This window comes from Scyliorhinus torazame, chromosome 16 (genome assembly GCF_047496885.1).
Source record: "Scyliorhinus torazame isolate Kashiwa2021f chromosome 16, sScyTor2.1, whole genome shotgun sequence".
In the NCBI taxonomy this organism is placed as follows: Eukaryota; Metazoa; Chordata; class Chondrichthyes; order Carcharhiniformes; family Scyliorhinidae; genus Scyliorhinus; species Scyliorhinus torazame.
In genome coordinates, this window is record NC_092722.1 from 163,322,385 (window position 1) to 163,344,434 (window position 22,050).

Genomic DNA, 22,050 nt, shown 5'->3' on the forward strand with positions numbered 1-22,050 from the left:
CAGGTAGAGAGTGATGCATCAGACATCGCCCTGGCTGCTACCCTCAATCAAGGAGGCAGACCAGTAGCGTTCTTCTCCCGAACCCTCACCGCCTCCGAGATTCGACACTCTGCAGTCGAAAAGGAGGCACAAGCCATTGTGGAGGCTGTACGGCGCTGGAGACACTACCTCGCCGGTAGGAGGTTTACCCTCGTCACCGACCAACGGTCGGTCGCCTATATGTTCGATAACACGCAACGGGGCAAAATAAAGAACGATAAAATTTTGAGGTGGAGGATCGAACTCTCCACCTACTCGTACGATATCAAGTATCGTCCAGGGGAGCTCAACGAGCCCCCAGATGCCCTGTCCCGCGGCACATGCGCCAACGCGCAGGAGGACCACCTGCAAGCCATCCACAATGACCTCTGCCACCCGGGGGTTACCCGGCTTGTCCATTTCATCAAGTCCCGCAACCTACCTTACTCAACCAAGGAGGTCAAGGCCATGGTCAGGGCCTGCCAGGTCTGTGCGGAGTGCAAACCGCACTTCTATCGGCCAGACAAGGTTCGGCTCGTGAAGGCCTCGGGCCCCTTTGAGCGACTGAGCGTGGACTTCAAGGGGCCCCTCCCATCCACCAACCGTTATGCCTATTTCCTCACCGTGATCGATGAGTTCTCCCGTTTCCCATTCGCCATTCCCTGCACCGACATGACCTCAGCCACGGTGATTAAGGCACTGCACAGCATCTTCACCCTGTTCGGTTTCCCTGCTTATATCCACAGCGCCCGGGGTACATCGTTCATGAGCGATGAACTGCGTCAGTATCTGCTCAGCAAAGGCATCGCCTCGAGCAGAACGACCAGCTATAACCCACGGGGAAACGGGCAGGTGGAGAGGGAGAACGCGACCGTGTGGAAGGCTGTCCTTCTGGCCCTGCGGTCGAGAAATCTCCCAACCACCCGCTGGCAGGAGGTCCTACCCGATGCCCTACACTCCATTAGGTCACTCCTCTGCACGGCCACAAATGAGACCCCTCATGAGCGATTGTTTCGCTTCCCCAGGAAGTCTACCTCCGGGGTCTCGCTTCCACCTTGGCTGACGGCTCCGGGACCTGTTTTTCTCCGGAGGCACGCGAGGAGCCATAAAACGGACCCCCTAGTTGAAAAGGTCCGACTGCTCCACGCCAACCCCAGTTACGCCTACGTGGAGTACTCCGACGGCAGGCAAGATACGGTTTCCCTCCGGGATCTGGCGCCCGCTGGATCCTCCACCGCAGACGCCCCTTCCCGCGCCGCTCCCCTGCAGGACCCGTCGCCCCCTACAACACACCCCCTTCCGGCCCTACCACCCGTTGGTGAGCTCCTACAGTGCGCCCCCCCTTGCGCCCCCCCCTTTACACACCCCGCCGGCACCGGCCCCGCTACCCCCAGCCCTGCCTAGTTCCTCTGCCCCGGCTCCACTACCCCCGGCCCTGCCTAGTTCCTCTGCCCCGACCTGGACCGAAGCTCCGACTGCTGTGCTCCCGGATGTGCCCTCAACCGGGACGTCCGTGCCCGCCGCACCACCGCCCGAATTGAGGAGATCGAGGAGGACGATCCGGTCGCCGAGACGGATGGACCTATGATGGCACTTCACCCCCGCCGGACTCCTTTTTAAACAGGGGGTGAATGTGATGAACTGTTACTGCCTTATCATCATGTAAGGTGATGTCCCCTTTAAGACCAGGCTTGGAACCCTGGGGACTCCGCCTCTGGCTCCGCCCATCTGGGAACCATACATAAAGGCCTACCTCATGGTCTGTATAGCAGTCAGCTCTCGTCCAAATCTGTAGCATAGTTATTAGCCTAATAAAGACTTCTTTACAGTTTAATCTCTAAGCATCATTATTGAGGGTACCTCAGGGACCAAAACAAAATCTCAGTTTTCAAAATCAAATGGAAGATATGACTTGGTCATCTATTACATCAAACTCACCATTTGTCTTTCAAATTCCAATCTAGCTTTACCAGGTCATGTGATTTCCATTTATTCCAAGTCAATTTTCCCCAATTTGTACTCTTGAAGCTTTTTCACGCAATGTGGGGACTGGCACTGCTTCTCATATGCAAATTAGCCTGAGCCGTTTTGCATAAATTCACAGTACATAAACATGTCCCTTTTTTGTTCCTGTTTACCACGAGGGTAAACACATCAATTTAGCTGCAGTTTCATGCTGTGAATCTGCCAAAGGCAGCCTCAGAATGCAAAAAATGTGTTTCTGGTGAGGAAAAACCCAAGGAGAAAACAGTCAAATTGCCTAAGACTGAGTTAGACTGGCAAACATAAATATCTTCATGTGAAACTTGTTCTATTCTTTGCTTGTTTGGAGAGGAAAGGTTTCTTGCTGGTTGGAGTTTTCACCCAAAGTGTCCGTGCATGATAAATAATTTTAACTGCAGCTTTTGCACAAATAAGGTAAATGTACCATAAGTTACTCACCTATTGCTTTCTTCTGTTCTTCACATTGGATCACGTGAGGAAACCTCAGTATTTCCTTCCACTTTTTACTTTTACCCTTGCGCTTTCCTCCACCACCTACACAAACAGAAAGAGTTTGAGATGCAAACCCCAAAACAAGTCATTTTTAAAAAAAAAGTTACTTGCAAAATTGTGACCTTCCTCCATTTCACATTACCGTGTGCATCAACACCTATTTTAAACACCTCCTTGTGCGAAATGGCTCCCCAAAATTGCCATATTTCAAAACATTAACTGTTGATATTATGCTGAACTTCAAGAAGTTACTTCAGGGCTTGAGCACAAATATCAAGCTGACACCCCAGTGCAGTACTGAAGGAGCACTGGACCCAAGGTGACATCTTTCAGATGCAATGTTAAACTAAGCCCGTGTCTGCCTGGATGTAAATGATCCCATCGTACTATTTTGAAGAGCAGAGGTGTTCTCCCAGGTCTCCTGGCCAATATTAAGTCCTCAATGAACACCACAAAAGAAAATATCTGGTCATGAGGACATTACGGGAGTTTGCTGTGTGCGGATTGGTTGCCGCACTTCCTAGATAACAGCGACTGCACTTCAAGTGTATTTCATTGGTGGTAAATCGCTTCCAGCCTTCTCGTGGTCATGATAAGCGCGATATGGATTATAAAACCGCAGTTGCTTTCTGGTGTGAAAGCTTAATATCGAGGCACCATTCATTGGAAAAATCTTGGGAAGACAACGTTTCTTTATTACTTCATAGAATGTGAGTGCCCTTGGTAAGGCCAGCAGTTGTTGCCCATCCCCAATTGCCCTTGAATTGACTGCTTTGCTGGTCCATTTCAGAGGGCAGTTGAAAGTCAACCAGATTGCTGTTGGTCTGGAGTCACATGTAGGCCAGACCAGGTAAGGACAGCAGATTTCCTTCCCTGAAGAGCCTGGTTTCATGGTCACTATTACTGAGACTAGTTTCCAATTCCAGACTTTTCAATAATTGAATTTGAATTCCACCAATTGCTGTGGCGAGATTTGAACCCATTTCCTGAGCAGGATTTAATAATAATCACTTATTGTCACAAGTAGGCTTCAATGAAGTTACTGTGAAAAGCCCCTAGTCACCACATTCCGGTGCCTATTCGGGGAGGCTGGTACAGGAATTGAACCGCTGGCATTGTTCTGCATTGAGCTGCTGGCATTGTTCTGCATTGATCTTCCAGAGAAATCAAGGCATCTAAATTGCATCTTCAGAAGCCCAATAGCCTTCTCATGGAGGTTCCTCGTCTGCACATGGCTGCTGTTGTATTGACATTGGAGCCCTGCCTTAAGCCACATCAAGGAAGACAGCAACTACCTGTTATCGCCAACCATGGACCTGTGATGTGGGCCTGGAACACCTGTCAGCCATGAATACCTCAGGATGAAAGCTTCATGGCAGCTTCCTTGACAACATACACAAATGTGCGGGAAAACCTTCCTGTGGTCATACACCACCTGGGCTTGTGAGTGGAAGGATTTCCTGCCCACAAAGGTTTCAGGCTACTGAACTGGGAGCCATTGTAGACCCAAGTGTGTGCAGATGAACATTCGCCGAATTTGTGTAACACCAGCTGTTCCAGTGAAGCTCTGGTCCTCTGTACCTGTGATGCCACATCTGCTGGGAGGTTGGTCTGATCTGCTAGCCGAGTAGAGCTGCACCACTGGGTGGCTATGCAGAAGAGATATGCAGAAACCTGGAAGGAGCCAACCGGTTGGAAATGGAGGGCTGTGGTAACCTTTAATGGGACTGGTAGGGCATGAGGGTTAGTTGAGTGTGGCGCTAGACCATACTCCCTCATGGTACATATTTCTCTAACTATTTCTTATAGCCTTCATGTCGAGGTAGAAGCTTCGGAATTGTTAGACTCTTACCTCAGTGTACTATCTCATGCTCCTCCTACTTCTCACTACATGAGGTTTTGCCACTGCCAACTCTTGCCCGTGACCCCAGGTTCAGGCCGCACATTGCTGCCACTGCCTTACCTCTATAGCCTGTATGAGGGACAGAGCCCATTATTTCCACTTCTGTCATTTGCTGTTGACTCTTTCCCCAGAAAACCTGCTTCCCACCTGGTTGCCCAAGGCAATTATCCTGGCGGCCCACACAGTTATGCCCTACCAATGCCACCAGCTTCTAACTCCCTTAGGGGTCAGCCACAGATCTCTGAGCTGGAAACCCATTCTGTAGTCGGACGTTAAATTCTCTGTTCACTGCACAAGGAAAAGCTATTGTCCCAGAGGCCTTAAGAAGTGTCCATGGCTGGTCAACAAAATCGTAAGTCACACAATAGAGTTCGATCACTTCCAGTGACAAAAGCCACATCCGTTTGAAATATGCAACACTTTCCAACGTCCTGGCAGATTTAGGAGCTTAAAGCGCATCGCACCTCCTTTCCCAAGTAGCGAAAATTCTTTCCACCGGAAATGGAGCTGGAACTTCTGAATCAGCCGCCATTTTGAATGCTCTGCAGAGTCTCAGGACTCTCCAAAAACCTGGCCTTATATCTCAGTACACAGACCTACCAAATTTCAATAGGTACTTCAGCAGCCTGCCTGCAAAGAAATATCTAATTTTTAGCAGTTATCTCTGCTTTCTGGACAGTTTAGCTCAGAGCCTCTTTCGAACCTTTTTGCACAACCATTCAGAAAATAGGTGATTAATAAGTAATGCATAGCTGCACAAAAATCTGTCTGATCTAAGGCAGCCTGGCAAAAAGGCTTGCCACAAACCACATCCACATAATTGACATGAGAAATTAAATCTCGTTTGAACTTGTTTCCTGTCAGTTTCAAATACCTTGCAATTCAGGATATTTTTTGCAGATAAGGGGGTCATCAAGGCTTCTTTGATGAGTTAACAGCCCATTTTCAGAGTACACCACTTGAATTCAAAAGGAAATAAATTGTTCAAGAGAAAAAAATGTCCCCAGCTGTCTTCAGAAAAACACGGTTGCTGAAGCAGAAGAGTAAAACAAGGATATTTTGTTAAATCTGAGATATTGTTTCAAAACTGAATGTGGTGGAAATATGCGGAATTAGGACAAGTTGCAATTCGTAGCCAATCCAACTCTGCTAGTTTTCTGATAATGGGTGAGGTTCTCTGGCGGGAGGTGGCCCGCCATTGGTTGGCGACGGGATCTTCTGGTCACGCTGATATCAATGGGATTTCCCATTGAATCCACCGGGAAACACGTGGCGGGGGTGCGCCGTGGGCGGGACCGAAAGATCCCACCCTTATGAACAGCCGGACGATCATGCCCAATCTATACACTTGCAAAATATAAGATAACAGACAATTTATAATTTTAAATATACACAGTTGTGAGGCATGTTTGTATAAGCCTCATCAAGCCTTGTTAGCTTTCAAACCTGAGACCACACTGCTTGGTAGGTTGAAGATCAACATGCAGAATGACAGCAGAAAAAAAAACTCACTGATCAATACGAATCAGATATTGACTTAAATTGACCTCCACAGGTTAGTAAGCGGGCAACACAACAGGACGGCAATGGATATAGTCCAAAGCACCCTTCTAACAGAGCAGATGCATCTGAATTTGCAGTAGATTAAACTGGACTAATTTTGAAATGATCTTAAAATAGCCAATTAAGACTTCTTTTTTGTTTCGTCTTGCCACTCATTTCTGCTGGCTTTTCCTCCACCACTGGATGTCCTTCTTCCATAAAATGAGGTTGCTCTTGGAATGCTGAGTGAGAAACTACAATTGTCAAACAATAATCCATTTACTGCCCTGAAATAACTGAAATAATAGCTTTATCTAATTGTAATCTTTTGAATCAGGTGAGATGGGCAAGTCTTTTAAAAAATGATAATTAAAAAAACAAGTATAAAAACTTCAGTGCTTGGAACAAAGTACTGGTGATAGGAATAACATGGCTGATACTGTGAAGATTGATTTGGGTTGTGGGGCTTGAGGCCCACGCAGACATGGGGAGAATTAATTTCCCAAGGTTGATTCAGAGGCATAAAGGTCAAAAATAACACAAAAAGTAACCAATTTTTCTCACTGCATCTTCACTTGAAGAATCCACTATTTTCCTCGGCTTCAAACATTTATCTAGTTTCTCTTAAAAGATGCAATTATTTTTGTCTCAAATGCTCTCTGAGGTAGAGCATTCCATGGTCCAACTATCTTCCGTATAAGTAATCAATTCATCTTTCTCCACACCCTTTTGTTTTTGAATAGTACAACACCGAGGCTGGCCACTACAGCCCAGCAAATCCATGTTAGCTTTCTGTAGAGCAAACCAGACAGTTCCATCCCTCTGTTCCATCAGCAAAACCCTGCAAGTTGATTTCCCCCTGTGCCCATCCAATTTCCTTTTGAAATCATTGGCCCATAACTTCCAGGTTTCCCTTCAAGGAAGTTCCCACATAAGGGTTTACCCAGCAAATGGCCAGAAACACCAACTTCCAACATTGCGCTGGGCTGGGAACCATCCAACAGAAGCGATTTAAATTGTTAACTTCTGATGGTTCTGCCAGTGTTACCCTGATTGTTACTTACTAGAGTAAATGTTTAAAAAGCTCAGACCTAGCCTTGCTTGGGACACCAAACAGAAACACGTTTCCCCCCCCCTCCCCTCCTCCCCACTTCCCTCCCTGACTGACTGACCCCCCCCCCCCCCCCCCACTGCCTCCCTCCCTCCCTGACCACCTCCCACCCACCAGCCTCCCTCCCGGTCTGACCCACCTTCTGGAGTGACACCCCTCCCTCTCTCCCTCCCGGACTGACACCCTCCCCCCTCGTGGACTGATCCCCCTCTCCCTCCCGAACTGATCCACCCTCCCTCTTGGATTGACCCCAACCCCCAGCCCCAGGGTCTGACTGATTTGCCCCCAGTCACCTCCCCTCCCCGCCTCTCCATATAACTTATCTGTTCTCTGGAAATTGCTCCTTTAAACCTCCCCAAAAGTGACTTCCCTCTTTGCTGGTGGATGCGCTTTGCTGCTCTAGTCTCAGTCTGAGTGAGGAACGTTGGGTGAGACACGGACTCAGGAATTACAGCGCAGGTACATCTGGCGAGAGTAGCAATCCGATGAGATTGCCACTCTGAGGACGTTCCGGGCAGTAATGTCTCTGCTTTCAACACACTGGTAGGCACTGAGCTCCAGGTCATTATCATTCGCTGTGTAAAAAAGTTCTTCCTCAATTCCCCTCTGTATGGCGACACGGTGGCATAATGGTGAGCACTGCTGGCTCACAGCACTAAGGACCCGGGTTCGATCCCAGCCCTTGGTCACTGTCCGTGTGGAGTTTGCACATTCTCCTCATGCCTGCGTGGGTCTCATCCCCACAACCCAAAGATGTGCAGGGTAGGTGGATTGGCCATGCTGAATTGCCCCTTAATTGTAAAAAAGAATTGGGTGCTCTCAATTCTTTTTAAAAAATGATTCCCCTCTGTATCTCTTTCCCAAATCTGTATCTCCTTGTCGAGAATAATTTTCAGTGTCCACCTATCTAAACCTGTCATAATCTTGTGCACCTCTAGCTACTCTCCCTCAATCTCCCTTGCTCCAAATTGAAAAAGCTAGGTCTCCAAATTAACCTTGTAGCTAAACTCTCGGGAACTATTCTGGTGAATCTCTTCTGCACCTTTTCTCAAGTATGGTGACCAGAACTGGCAGCAATATTCTTGTTGTGGCCCAACCAGGGGCTTTATAAAGGTTCAGCATAACTTCCCTGCTTTTGTCCTCAATACCTCTGTGTATGAAACCCAAGTTCCATTTGTTTTGCGAACAATTCTGTCAATGTGCCCTGTCACCTTCAAGGGTCTGTGCACATGAAACTGCAGGTCCCGTTGTCCCTGCACACTTTAGAACTGTCAAGTATATACCACTTCTTATTTCTTCTGCCCAAATTCATCACTTCACATTTCACTGCATTGAATTCTCTTCACTCTTAAACCTTCTTGTGTTGAACTTCCTGCTCTTTCACCGTGGCCTGGGTAGCATCTTCTTCCTTAGTAAAGACTGATGTCAAGTATTTATTTATTACCTCAGCCATCTGCCTCCATGTGTAAATCCCCTTTTTGGTCCCTAATCGGCCCAATCCTGCCTTTACCACCCTTTTACTATTTACATACTTACAGGATACTTGGAATTCTCTTTTACATTGGTTGTCGGTCTCTTTTCATGTTCCCTCGTTGCCTCTCTTATTTGCTTTTTCAATTCCTCTCAGAGTCTTCTATATTCAACCGAGTTTCCATCTAACATCTGACGTAAGCAGACTTTCTTTTCTTTGTCTAAATTTCAATTTCCTTAGCCATCCAGGGAGGTCTGGATTTGTTTGCCCTGTGCCCTGCCTTTTCCTTTTAGAGGAATACACCTTGACTATGCCTGAACTCACTGCTTGGCCACCATTTTGTTCTGCCAATCTTTGACGCCATTTTATTCAACCCAGATCCATTCTTACCCCATGAAGGTTGGTAACTACCCTCCAACAACCCCCCCCCCCCCTTCTCCATCCCCACCCCAAGTTAATTACTCTTAGTCAGGATTTTCTTTTGTCCTTTCTATTATGCTTAGAGAGGTCTGTGGTGTGGAGAATAAATAAGCCAGCAGTGGCTGCTTAGCAACTGGGGCCTTGTAAGGTCGAGCAGCTTTTAAGTTTTAGTTTAACTATTTTGATTACAGGTGGAGATAGGCAGTGAGATAGCAGGCAGCTCTCACAGCTCTGCTAGAAGCAGTTGGTTTAGAAGGCTAGAAAGGGCACATATCACAGCTTTGGTTAAAGAAAAGCCATACCATGGAGTAATGGTTACAAAAACAAATGCAGAGATCTGAAGAGGAGCTACTTAAGGAATCTAGAAAAATGAAGAGTTTCTGAGAAGTCTGAGGTTACATGTACTGGAACAGATCACTGTTCAATAAAGACAGACAGAACTGAGAAGAAGAATGAGATGCCAGAAAGATAGCTGAAGTGATTTTCACATTTGTGAGATCCACGTTTGTAGAACAGGAGTTGAAATAACTATGGAAATTGATGGCTGGATCTCAGAGTTTGTGTAAAAGCAGTTAAGACAGAGGAAACCTAAAATGGTGTGGTGTAAAATCCTGGACTGAATTCATTGATAAAAGAAAAGGCTCTGTTTAAAAATGTTATTTGCAAAACCTGGATTTCAGAATGCAAAGCACTAAGGGAAAGTATACTAATGAGAGAACATTTTAAAGTCCGTTTTTGGGAGAGCAGTTTTGATACTCTTACGTGACAATCATCTGGAGGGATTCGGAGGAGACTTCCACAAACATTCACTTGGGGTTCAGAGTGTAAAATATATTAAACCACAATCATCTTGTGTGCTTAAAAGGGACCTTGTGTACTAATGAGACCATTGTAGCTTAAGACGTATTTTGTAATTGGTGTTAATCTTAAAATCTGTGTGCAATTGTTAAGATAAAGGGTGTGTAAATGAGTATTGTATCACAATCCAATTTTTTCATGTTTGATAAATTTGTCAAAACTAATTAGCGGTCCTGTAAATCTGTTCCTCCATGTTTTATAACAAAAAAAGAATTAAAGTTCCAGGCTTTTGAGCCAGGATCCCATTCTGGGAACTTTCCGTCCAGTTATAACATCAACTGGGATGGGAACACTTATCAAAGTGATAAACATCCAAAGGGAAAAAAATTGCAGGGCTACGGGGAAAAGGGCAAGGGAGTGGGATTAGCCAAATTATACTTACTGAGAGCTGGCATGGATTTGAGAGTGCAAATGGCACCTTCTGTGTGGTGACATCTTTTCACTCTTGCTATCGATTGAAACTAATGAAACGTGGGCTTGTTGACACCACAAGCAGTCCCAAGGCAAAGATCAATGATACACAGTAAATGACAGGAGTGCGATTTCACTATGAAGCTGTTTGTCTAGCATAGATTGTTTTAGATTCTACAACTTCTGCGACCCTTTGTATCTTTGTTTGATCTCAGAGTCAGTTATAAGGCAGGATTTTCCTGCCCTTCCCTCTGGCAGGAGCTTCTGGTCTAGCCAAAGATGGCCTCCACCATGGGTCTCCGGGTGACAGGACGGGCAATCCAAGCAAAGGCCACTGACTTTGGCTGGCCCGTAAGATCCTGCCGGTGGCCAACAGCGAGCCACTTCCGCTGCAGGAATACCCGCCGCAGGATGGCTACAAAATCTCGCCTATTGTTTTTACACCAAAGATTATTTTTAAACCAGGATTCCCCATTAATGTTGGGAAGGGCGGCACGGTGGCGTAGTGGTTAGCACTGCTGCCGCACGTCACCGAGGACCCGGGTTTGGTACCATCCCCGGGTCACTGTCCATGTGGAGTTTCCGTATTCTACCCGTGTCTGCGTGGGTCTCACCCCCACAACCCAAACATGTGCAGGGTAGGTGGATTGGCCGTGCTAAATTGTCCTTTATTGGAAAATTTTTTAAAAACTTAATGTTTGGCAAGGACCACAATCCTGAGCAATGAATTCCATACATTTCATAGAAGTGCTGGAGTGACAACGTTGAGAGAGTTTGCCCTTTCAGATAGCAATAATAATCTCATGGCAGCATCTGTGGAGGAGCAAGGAATCCACCAGTGTCTTTGCAAACAATCATCCCTCAACCAAATCTTCCAAAACCGACCAACTGGTTATCTATATCATTGGCATTTGTGGGATTATATCTGTGAAAATTGGCATTTGCCCACAACAGCAATTACATGACAAACGCAATTCACCGTCTGTTAAGGTACTTTGGGATGTTGCGTGCTCCTGAAGTGAACAATACGAATACAAGTCCTTCATTTCTTGCTCAGGTATCATTTTCACAGAATTACCATGAATCAATTCCATATTTCTGTTTGTAAAACATTTTCTGTACGAATCTCTCATTTTCTGAACTGAGCTCCAGCAGTACTTAGCGCACCAGAGCCCAGAGAAATCAGGTGATGAGGAAATTAGCTCCTGGGTTGTGCCTGGAGTATTTTGCTTGAGAGGAGTGCTTCAAAGAAGAGTGCCAAATAGCACACTCGAGTGACTTATTCCAGTAACTCCACGATTTGCACGTCAACATTGTCTGAAATAAATTGCTCGCTCATCACAAGTGTGTCCACAGCAACATGCACTAATTCTTGTAGAAAATAGGTAAGCATACTTCACATGCATCCAGTTTTTAACAAACAGCTATCACTGCTCGGTAACTGAAGTAAGGTACTCACAAAAAAGTTCACTTTTTGTCTTATCATTTTACCAATGTGATGCAACAAAGGGGTTGGGAGACAATGTCGGTGGAATTTAGAGACACAACATAAGTAATCAGAAGACCAAGTTAAATAAATGAACAATTCATCGATTAACACACTTGAAGGCAAGCAGCCACGTTCATAGTCATATAAATGGAAAATGGGCTCAAGTTACCGAGGCAGGTTTTCAGCCGGTGCGTAGATCAATTCCAAAATGTGTTTGATGGTCATAACCCACAAAGCGCACAGCAACAAATTCACACAGGAATCCAACATCCTCCTCGCTGATCTACTTATATAATCTATCTGAGGGTTTGCAACTGAACCTCATCTCCAAGATTGATGTGGACGTACTTCCAGGTTGAAGGTTGTCAGTTTCTTCTGGCATTGCAGGTGGCCATTTTGGGTACGGCCTGGCTGTACTCGGCAGCCATGTTGAGTGAGGGGCGGGTGGAGCTAGAAAGTGGAGGAACGAGTATCGGAAATACTGCCCCTCCAGTACCCAACCCCTTGTAAAATCACACCAACAAATGCACAAGTACATCCATTTATGCCATGTGACTGACTACTGAGGTCATATGCCATGCGGTATCTATTTCTCATTTATTTTTCAGAAATGTAAACAGTCCCATCAAAATTCCCAAAAAGGCACATCTGACTCGTGACTAACACACTGTTGAACACTGCCTTACAAGTAGTTGATGTAACTTTTTTTTTCATTACCTGCAGCAGTCCAGCTGTCAGCTATGACTCAGTGGTAGCACTCTTGCCCCTGCATCAGAAGTCCTGACACACCAGTGCCGTGCTGCATTGTCAGAGGTGCTGCCCTTTGTATAAGATGGTAAACCAAGTCCCCATATGCCCACTGAGGTGGATGCAAAAATTCCCATGGCTCAGCTTTGCATCTATCCCTCAGCCAACATTAGAAAAAGAGATTATCGGGTTAGTATCATGTTGCCATTTGGGGATCTTGCTTGTTGTACAATGAAGCACTTATTGGCTATAAGGCACTTTCAAATGACTTGAGGGAGCGAAAGATTCTAAATCAATGCAAAACTCTTTCTTTCATAATAACTGAGCTGCTACTGATTTAGTGCCTCATTTCTGGAACAACCTTTTGCACAGGAATCGCTACTCAAGGTCGTGCTGAATGCAAGTCTCCACTTTGCAATTTCAATGTGGTGTAAGGTGTTTTAACTAAAATGTTATACACTGCTCTCCCTGCCGACAGACCCTGTTGCATTTAAAAGGAGAGTGTGAGAGCGCAATAAAATTGAGCAGCTGGGGATCGAAAAAGAAATGAATTTCAACTTCAATTTGTCACCCAGCAAATGTACTTTTGGTGAAGTCAGGCTCACCAGAGCAATTTTTGTGCCTCTTCCTTGGCACGTTCCTTTAATAGCATCGAGGCGTCAAGCTATTTTCAGAACTGTGAGAAAAAACGTAACTATTCACTTTAGAACATGTGCTTTGATGGCCCTACTTTTCTATCCAACTTAGTCTAATTCATCAAAGGCATTTGTGCAGTGTAAACTACAAAATCCAGTCCATTGGTATATTAGTAGCATTGTATCATTAACTCCTTAAGAACATAAGGAATAGGATCAGGAATAGAGCACTAAGCCCCTCGAGCCTTCTCCGCCATTCAACGGGACCAGGGCTGATCAGATCCACTGCTCTTCCTGCACCCCCCTCCCATAACCCTAGACTCCCTTGTAGAGGAAAAATCTGCCCAACACAGCCTCAAATATCTTCCAGATTCCACTATCTACGAGGCACAGAATTACAAAGGCTATGGGGGGCTTTTTGGCTCCGGCTTTTTGGGTTGCACGGGGAGGGGGGGGGAAGAGAAAGGGGAGCAAGAATGGCAGAGAATTGCATGGGTGCCCCAAAACACCTTTTAAATCGGCAGGATGCCCCGTTGCACTTGCCCCTGCCCCACCCCCACCTCAGGCCAATGATGCAAATGGGAATCCCTACTTGAAAAAGTCAGAATCTCCATTTGGATCAACTTAAAGGTCATTATCAGTGACAGTCCCCTCCATGTTAGATTGTCCATTCACGTCGGCAAGAGGGATGCCAGTGTGAATTGTGGAAGGTGATCTATGACATGCACCTGGTAAGCATAACCCACCAGAGACTCACGGGTGAGTACAGCCCCCATAGGGGACAGTATGCCCAGGGGTGTTGTGCTGTGGGGGTGGGGTGGGGAGGGAGCAGTGTTGCAGGGGAGGGGGTTGTCCTTGGTGGTGGTGGGGTGCAGAGCTCTGTGAGGGAGATGCCAGGCGAGGGGGAGACAATGTTTCACTTTTTATTCATTTAAAAATGGTGCCCCGATTGTTTAAAAGTCGATTTTGTTGGCGGGACGGGCTCGTCTGTAAGATTCACCCTTTCATTTTGATTTGCCAAAGCCGCTTCCGCTTTTCCCACCCAAGTTTAGACTTTGTCCCAGACACTCAGAGAAGAAATTCCTTCTTAGCTCCATCTTAAATGGGAGAACCCTTATTCTGAAAATGTACCCCCTGGTTCAAGATGCCTCCAGGAGGGGAATAATCTTCTCAGGATCTAACCTGTCAAGTCTCTACAGTTGTAGACTTCCCTACTTCTGCAAAATATCCAATTTGCAAAACGTCACTAAACAGTAGTCCAGGAATTAAGACCTCCAGGCTGACAAATCAAAAACAAAATAATTTGTGGTAAAGTTTATGCCCTCATTTCAGTTAGCTATCTATTTTGTCAGTACTATATGCACAATGCACTGAAAGAAGTCATCAGGGTTTCTTTGATAGCATCTTTTATCACCTAGAAGGACAAAGGCAGCAGATACATGAGAATTTCATTGCCTGCAATTTTACTTCCAAGCTACACACCATTCCTGACTTGGAATTATATCGCCGTTCCTTCACTGTTGCTGGGTCAAAATCCTGGAACTTCCTCCCTAACACCACAATGGATGCAACTGTACCTCACTGACTGCAGCGGTTCAAGAAGGCAGCTCACCACCAACTTCTGCAGGGCAACTAGGGCTGGGTAATAAATGCTGGTCTAGCCAGCGATGCCCACATTTCATTAATGAATACATTTCTTAAATGCATCTGCAGCCTCCAACGACCCTCCAGGAACTCTGTGTTGCTCAGATTCTGGCTCCTTATGCACCCCCAATTTTCTTCACCCAACATCTGACGGTCATTTGTCCAGGTCCCGTAGTGGGGTTTCCTCCCTAAATGTCTCTGCCTCGCCATCTCTTTCTCCTCCTTTGTCATTCCATAAAAAGTACTTCTTTGGTCAAGCTCTTTGTCACCTCTCCCAATGTATCCTTACCCTGCCGGTTCATTTTCAGATGTTGTCTGTGTCTTGGGGTGCTTTACTATGTTCGGGGTCCTATATAAATGTGATTTGTCATTGATATTTGCTGTAATCAGTGCAGTTTACTCTAGCTATGAGGCTCTGAATTTGTGACTCTGTAACAAGGCTAGCTTGTTAAAAGAAATTAACTCAACATCAAGTCTTTAGAATCTCTAAGATACAAGACGAATAAAAGGCTGGAAATTGTGACTGTGCCGTGACAGTTCAGTAACTGCTTTTCTCAAATGTTTTTTTTAAACTGAAAGTACTACAGGGACTCAAATTAAAATAACGAATTGAAGAAAATAACTTTTAGAGATCTCACCTCCTTTAGGCATTACTGATTTTGATTGGTTGGCGGTTTTCTTTTAAACACATTAAAAACTTAACTTCACTATTGAAGTTGATTACTTAATGATTGCAAGAGTTGGTAGACTGAGCCCCATGACTACATTCAATATGTTGTGGAAATCTCAGTGTTCGATACTTTTTTTAAATCAACTTTATTTTGTTTATATATTAAAGCTTTTTAAAAAGAAAGATATAAACACACCAGTGTACACTATAATATATGTAATGTTAAGGATTATTTTATTTGTTTAACCTTTGTTATTCTGGTGTAGCCCCGGTGATTAGTACATCAACAAGGTAAACCATCACCGTGGTTGGATGAGGTTTTCCATTGTGCGCTAGAAGATAGCACAGGCTGAAACAATGCCGAATGGCAATATGATATACTGGAAAAGACCTTTGTGGGTATTGATTGGAGCAAACCTCAGAGACTCCTCATCCAACTCTAGTTGCAGGTAGGTGTGACTGAAATCCAATTTTGGATAGGTGAAACCTCCTACCAGCTCTTCAATTTGTGGAATCGGATACCAATTGACCTGGACAGCTTGATTTATGGTCAGCTTATAGTCCTCACAAATCCTTGTTGACCACTCAGGTTTAAGGACAGGGATTATCAGTGCCACCCACTCTGAAAACTGAACCGGCTTGATTATACCCAACTCTTCAAATCTCTTTCACTCTGCCTCATCCTTCTGATGCAATGCATATGGCACTGGCCTGGCTCTGGAGAACTTGGGTGTCAAATCCAGATTGACATATATGTTGACGTGGATGACGTCTTCATACCTCCTTGAGCCATATTGGAGGACGCCGTCGGATATTTTGAAGATTTCCAGCCAGTTGAGCCTAATCTTCTGTAACTAGTCTCTTCCCAACAGACTGGGTCTATGTCCTTCCTTGACAATCAAAAGCAGATTGGCCTCTTGCCCTCTGTAGACCACTGGAGTCTTGGTTGTTCCAAGGATCTTCAAAATCTCCCCTGTGTATATCGAAAACTTGGCTGTTGTACTCTTCAAACTTAAAGAATGCGTTCCTGCACATAGCTATTGGAAACTCTGCTCACCCAATGCAGTCGCCAAAGCCCTGGTGTCAACTTCCATTTTAAGGAGTCTACCCTTTACCCTTAAGACAATTTAAATTGGAGCCGTCTTATTCATTTGGACTGCATTCAACCGATGCATTGCAAACTCTTCTCGAGATCACTTCTCCAGTATGTTCAGTGGCACTGTGGACTGCAGCTGCTGTTGTTTTACTTTTTGCTTTGACGTGCTTTGCCTCACGCAGTAACGTGCTTGAATGTCCCCCCTTTGAATGCAATGGAAGCACACAAACTCCCAAACTTGCCAGGTCTCCAGGATATGGTCCCGTCTGTAATGATATGTATATCGGTATACCAGTGAAGTCAGTGAAGGGTTAATTATGGGGCAGCACAGTGGCACAGTGGGTTAGCCCTGCAGCCTCACGGCGCCGAGGTCCCAGGTTCGATCCCGGCTCTGGGTCACTGTCCGTGTGGAGTTTGCACATTCTTCCCGTGTTTGCGTGGGTTTCGCCCCCACAACCCAAAGATGTGCAGGGTAGGTGGATTGGCCATGCTAAATTGCCCCTTAATTGGAAAAAATTAATTGGATACACTAAATTTATTTTTAAAAAGTGAAGGCTTAATTATTACATCTCAGTGTAATTCAAACACTAGAGAGCATCACCAGTTCCCAGTATAAATATCAGACCTCAGGGAATCTTAGGTAGTTAAGTGTTAGCAGAGGAAAGGGATTGATCACAGCTCAGGGAGTAATATAGATTAGAGAGAAGCATCACGAGTACATCATTAGTTAATACTAGATTATAGATTACTATTGTTATGGGCGTGGCTTTTCAGAACCCCAAAACGTATCATGGAGTTCAACCAACCTATCCCTTTAATGGATTTGTTGCTTTACCTAGCACACGGCTTTTTCCCTAGGTGTGGGATTACAATTATGGACACGCGGGTTTTTAAACACAAAACACTGTTTATTCCATGAACTTTGGGCAGCACGGTAGCATTGTGGATAGCACAATTGCTTCACAGCTCCAGGGTCCCAGGTTCGATTCCGGCTTGGGTCACTGTCTGTGCGGAGTCTGCACATCCTCCCAGTATGTGCGTGGGTTTCCTCCGGGTGCTCCGGTTTCCTCCCACAGTCCAAAGATGTGCGGGTTAGGTGGATTGGTCATGATAAATTGCCCTTAGTGTCCAAAATTGCCCTTAGTGTTGGGTTATGGGGATAGGTGCTGAACTTGGGTAGGGTGCTCTTTCCAAGAGCCGGTGCAGACTCGATGGGCCGAATGGCCTCCTTCTGCACTGTAAATTCTATGAACTCAACTTAACATCTTAAATAAACATTGGATCTCTTAACACCCCTTACTTCAAAGATAACTCAGAAACTATTGCAAATATTGTAAATAATTCCTTAAAATGTTCCTTCAAACTTCCAACAGACTTAACATTTTTAAACAGTATCACATCAGGTTAAAGGATATATATATTTTCTGTAGAATGGCAGATACATATTAGTTTGGTTGCCTTCAGCTCCAGCAAAACAGCCAGGCACTGTTTCAAACCTGCAAAACCAGCCAGGCACTTTTTAGCTGCTCTCAGCAAAACCAGCCAGGCACTTTTTAGCTGCTCTCAGCAAAACCAGCCAGGCACTTTTTAGCTGCTCTCAGCAAAACCAGCCAGGCACTTTTTAGCTGCTCTCAGCAAAACCAGCCAGGCACTTTTTAGCTGCTCTCAGCAAAACCAGCCAGGTTCTTTTCAAAACTGAAACTAAAAACCTGCAAAACACAGACTGCAAAATGGCTGAACTGCGCTGAGCTCCACCCACTCTCTGACATCACTGTTTTCTTAAAGGTACATTGCTTACACATCCATTTCTTAAAGGCACTCTTGCATGACACTATATTAATAGTTATTGCTCTATAGAATGTGCAAACTCTATTTAACAAATTAGTTTTGCTTAAATCTAAAGATTGCTGGTTTCTTTATCATCTACTCATTAAACCATTCTGGATCTCAAGGCACAGAATAATGACATATCACAAAGTGTAATATTACACAACGATAGCAGTCCACCTCAGATGGGCAGCACTAGCAGACTTTTGGATGAGCTCAAGTTTACAGAAGGTGAAAATGGGAGTACCCGAGGGGAGGGATCACAATGACAGTAACCCTTCACTGACTTCACTGGTATACCTATATACATATAATTACAGACGGGACCATATCCTGGAGACCTGTCACGTTTGGGAGTTTGTGCTTCCGTTGCATTCAAAGGGGGGACATTCAAGCACGTTACTGCGTGAGGCAAAGCACGCCAAAGCAAAAAATAATGATAAGTAGAGTCTGGGGTTAACAAAGGCATGGGTAACGGTTTCAGCAGCTATTGGCAGGAACAGAGACTGGCTATATTATGAAAGTGGTGTGGTTGCAATTATCACAGGAGGTTTGCAAGGGGTGCAATGGAAACATCCCACTTTAAAGCTATTACTGTGATTTTATTTTGCCCATCTTCCACTGTACTGTTTTGAACAGTGGAAATATGTCATACAGGATGTCACAATCAGATTTATGTTCTTTGCTACATTGCTAATATTTACAGAAAGGATGTGCAACAGCTAAATGCTGCATTAAGACAGCTTCCAGCATGTCCCTTTACTATCGCACTACAAATACCACACACAAATACTCCATGCCGATGACCTGAAAAAGAGGGACCACTGGCCATTATTAATTATTTAACCAAATGCAGTTCTTTCCACTGAGTGTTAAGAAAGATATTTTACCAGCAATGGATTTTTTCTTTGAATGATCTGTTATTTTGTGCTTGATATTTTATTTAAAAGTTAACACAGTGGGTGCGATCTACCGGTCGCATTGCGCTCTCGCTCAAGCACAACGCGGCCAGTAGATACCGGGAGAGGCCTCTCGCGGGCCTCCCGACAGCCTTCACACCTCGTGGAATATACCCAAGTCCCACGAGGCGTCGGAATCAGTATCCCGTCCAAAAGGGGTGTAACCACGTGGCGCGAATAGGCGGGGTTTAAACCTACTTAGGCACTCTTACCCAGAGTCTACCGGCATCCTGGGATCTACCAGCTTCCCGAGGGAGGCTGCAGCCAGGCGCCATTCAGTACTCACCCACACAAATGTGCAACAGGTGGAACTGCATCGGGGAAGGCTCCTGGGCCATCGGAGGCTCCTGGGTGGCCATAAATAGTCTGGTACAGGCACCTTGGCACTGCCCAGCTGGCACCAGATGGCTACTGCCAACCAGGAACTGCCAAGGTGCCTAAGTGGCACTGCCAGTGTGCCCAGATGCCAAGGGTCAGAGCCCGAGGGGGGTCATGCCCATGAAAGGAGAGTGGAGAGGAGTATGAAAGGTGGGAGAGTGCAGGGCAGGTAAGTAGGGGCTTCTGGGAGGTTGGGGGTTGACAGGTGGAAATCCTGGAAGGGGGGGGGGGGCTGTAAGGAGGGTCACCCCAGCGACCTCACAGAGGGTGTGTGTGTGTGGGGTAGTTCTTATGTGTTTGGGGGGGTGACATTGCCCATGGGGAGGTTGGAGGGGGTGGGGGGGTCAGGGAGTCTACCAAGCTCACTTAGAAATCGGAGCTCCCTTTCTCCGGGTTCAGAGAGCCACACATAGCCTCGCTTTGTGCACTGAGAAGTTCTGCTTGCCAGAGCTCCACAGTGTAGCGAGAGATCTCCAAGGCCCCTGAAGCAGCCCCTGATCCCACCCCCTTTGTTTGTCTTCTTCATCCACGTTCTTGCACCTCTGACTGTCATTGTGATCCCTCCCCTCCCATCCCCCCACGCCTTGCACATCCCTCCTTCCACATTGTCCCCCGTGTCTTTGTCAGGCCACCAATAGGGGATGCAAATCAGTTTCATGCAGGCCTCCAGTGGGAGTGTTGATCTAGCATGGCAGGCACCATTGGAGGTTCCCGCTGTAAATTCACGCCGGAGCGAAACAGATTTTTGGGCCTCCTGCCGAATCCATCCCATTTCCTCACCCCCACCCGACCACCATTGATCCTGCTGGTGGAGGCATGGGTGAATTCCACCCGCTGTGTTCGAAGCAAGTTTGATGTTCCGTGAGTCTAGCCAAGCTATGGGCTGTGGCCACCACCACATCCAATGAGATTACTTTTCAGCTTATTTTCAAGAAGTATCAACTACCAGTCTAAAAATCAACATTCTGATTGATCATTTAAAAAGTTATCATTGCATTCTTTAGGTTGTGCCATTTCTTCCCAAACTCAAAATTAGGATAGAAAATGCACATGGCCATAGTCAGCTCTTCATTAGTGGGAGTGTTTTCAAAAAACTGGCTGGGCAGCATGGTAGCACAGTGGTTAGCACTGTTGCTTCACAGCACCAGGGTCCCAGGTTCGATTCCCGGCTTGGGTCACTGTCTGTGCGGAGTCTGCACCTTCTCTCCGTGTCTGCGTGGGTTTCCTCCGGGTGCTCCGGTTTCTTCCCATAAGTGCTGAAAGATGTGCTGTTAGGTGAATTGGACATTCTGAATTCTCCCTCAGTGTACCCGAACAGGCACCGGAATGTGGCGACTAGGGGCTTTTCACAGTAACTTCATTGCAGTGTTAATGTGAGCCTACTTGTGGCACTAATAAAGATTATTATTATTTTTTAAAACATGACAAAAGTTCACTCACAAACATTTGTCTCTCCTGCACTCATACTTATCCACTTTCGGACAAATCGATGAAGGGATGGCTAGAGTTAAATAACTTAAATCATAAAGGAGTGTCTGGAAAAATGTCATATCATAATTCTGTATAGTCCCACATCTGGGGCGGGATTCTCTGACCCCCCCGCTGGGTCTGGGAATCCCCAGGGGGGCGGTGTGAATCCCGCCCCGCCGCTGGCTGCCGTATTCTCTGGTGCCGGCTTTTGGGCAGGGGCGGGGTTTATGCCACTCCGGTCTGGGGCCGTTGGCAGCTCCCCCCCACCCCCCCCCCCCAACCCCCCCCCCCCCACCCCCAGCAATTCTCCGGGCCCTGAAGGGCCGAGCGGCTGTCAGTTCCTGGCCAGTCCTGCCGGCGTGTAATGGACATGGTCCCACATGGCGGGACCTGGCTGGTAGGCTGTCTAGTGGAGTCCTCGGGGGAGCGGGGGGGAGAACATGGGGGGGCACGGTAGTCTGGCCCGCGATCGGGGCTCACGGATCTGCGGGCGGGCCTGTGCTGTTAGGGCACTCCTTCCTTCCGCGCCAGCCTCTGTAGGGCTCCGCATACACAGGAACATGCATGTACATGCGCATGCACAGGAACACGCCGGCTGGTCTGCGCACGCGTGGAACCACACCACGGTTCTGCACATGCGCCAACTCGCGGCGGTTGGCATGGCGCCAACCCCTCCGACGCCGGCATAGCTCCCGGAAGTGCGGAGGATCCCGCAACTTCCGGTTGGCCCGACGCCGGAGTGGTTAGCGCGTTCTTGGCACCGGCGTCATCCCGCCAATTGCGGGAGAATCCGTCCCCTGATGTTTCATGGATACATAGAATCCCTGCAGAAGGAGCCATCGAGTCTGCACTGACCCTCCGAAAGAGCACTCTAACTAGGCCCACTCCCCCGCCCTAGCTCTATA

The 22,050-nt window shown here is 46.5% G+C and overlaps 1 protein-coding gene across 1 annotated transcript in view; it reads right to left on the reverse strand.

Annotated features, from left to right (window-relative positions):
• LOC140393195 (G protein-coupled receptor kinase 5-like) overlaps positions 1-22,050 on the reverse strand; it is a 385,259-nt gene that overhangs the window by 271,635 nt on the left and 91,574 nt on the right. Inside the window, exon 2 of the mRNA XM_072479357.1 lies at positions 2,461-2,556. Within this exon, the coding sequence (XP_072335458.1) occupies positions 2,461-2,556 (96 nt within the window). The remainder of the gene's footprint in view (positions 1-2,460; positions 2,557-22,050) is intronic.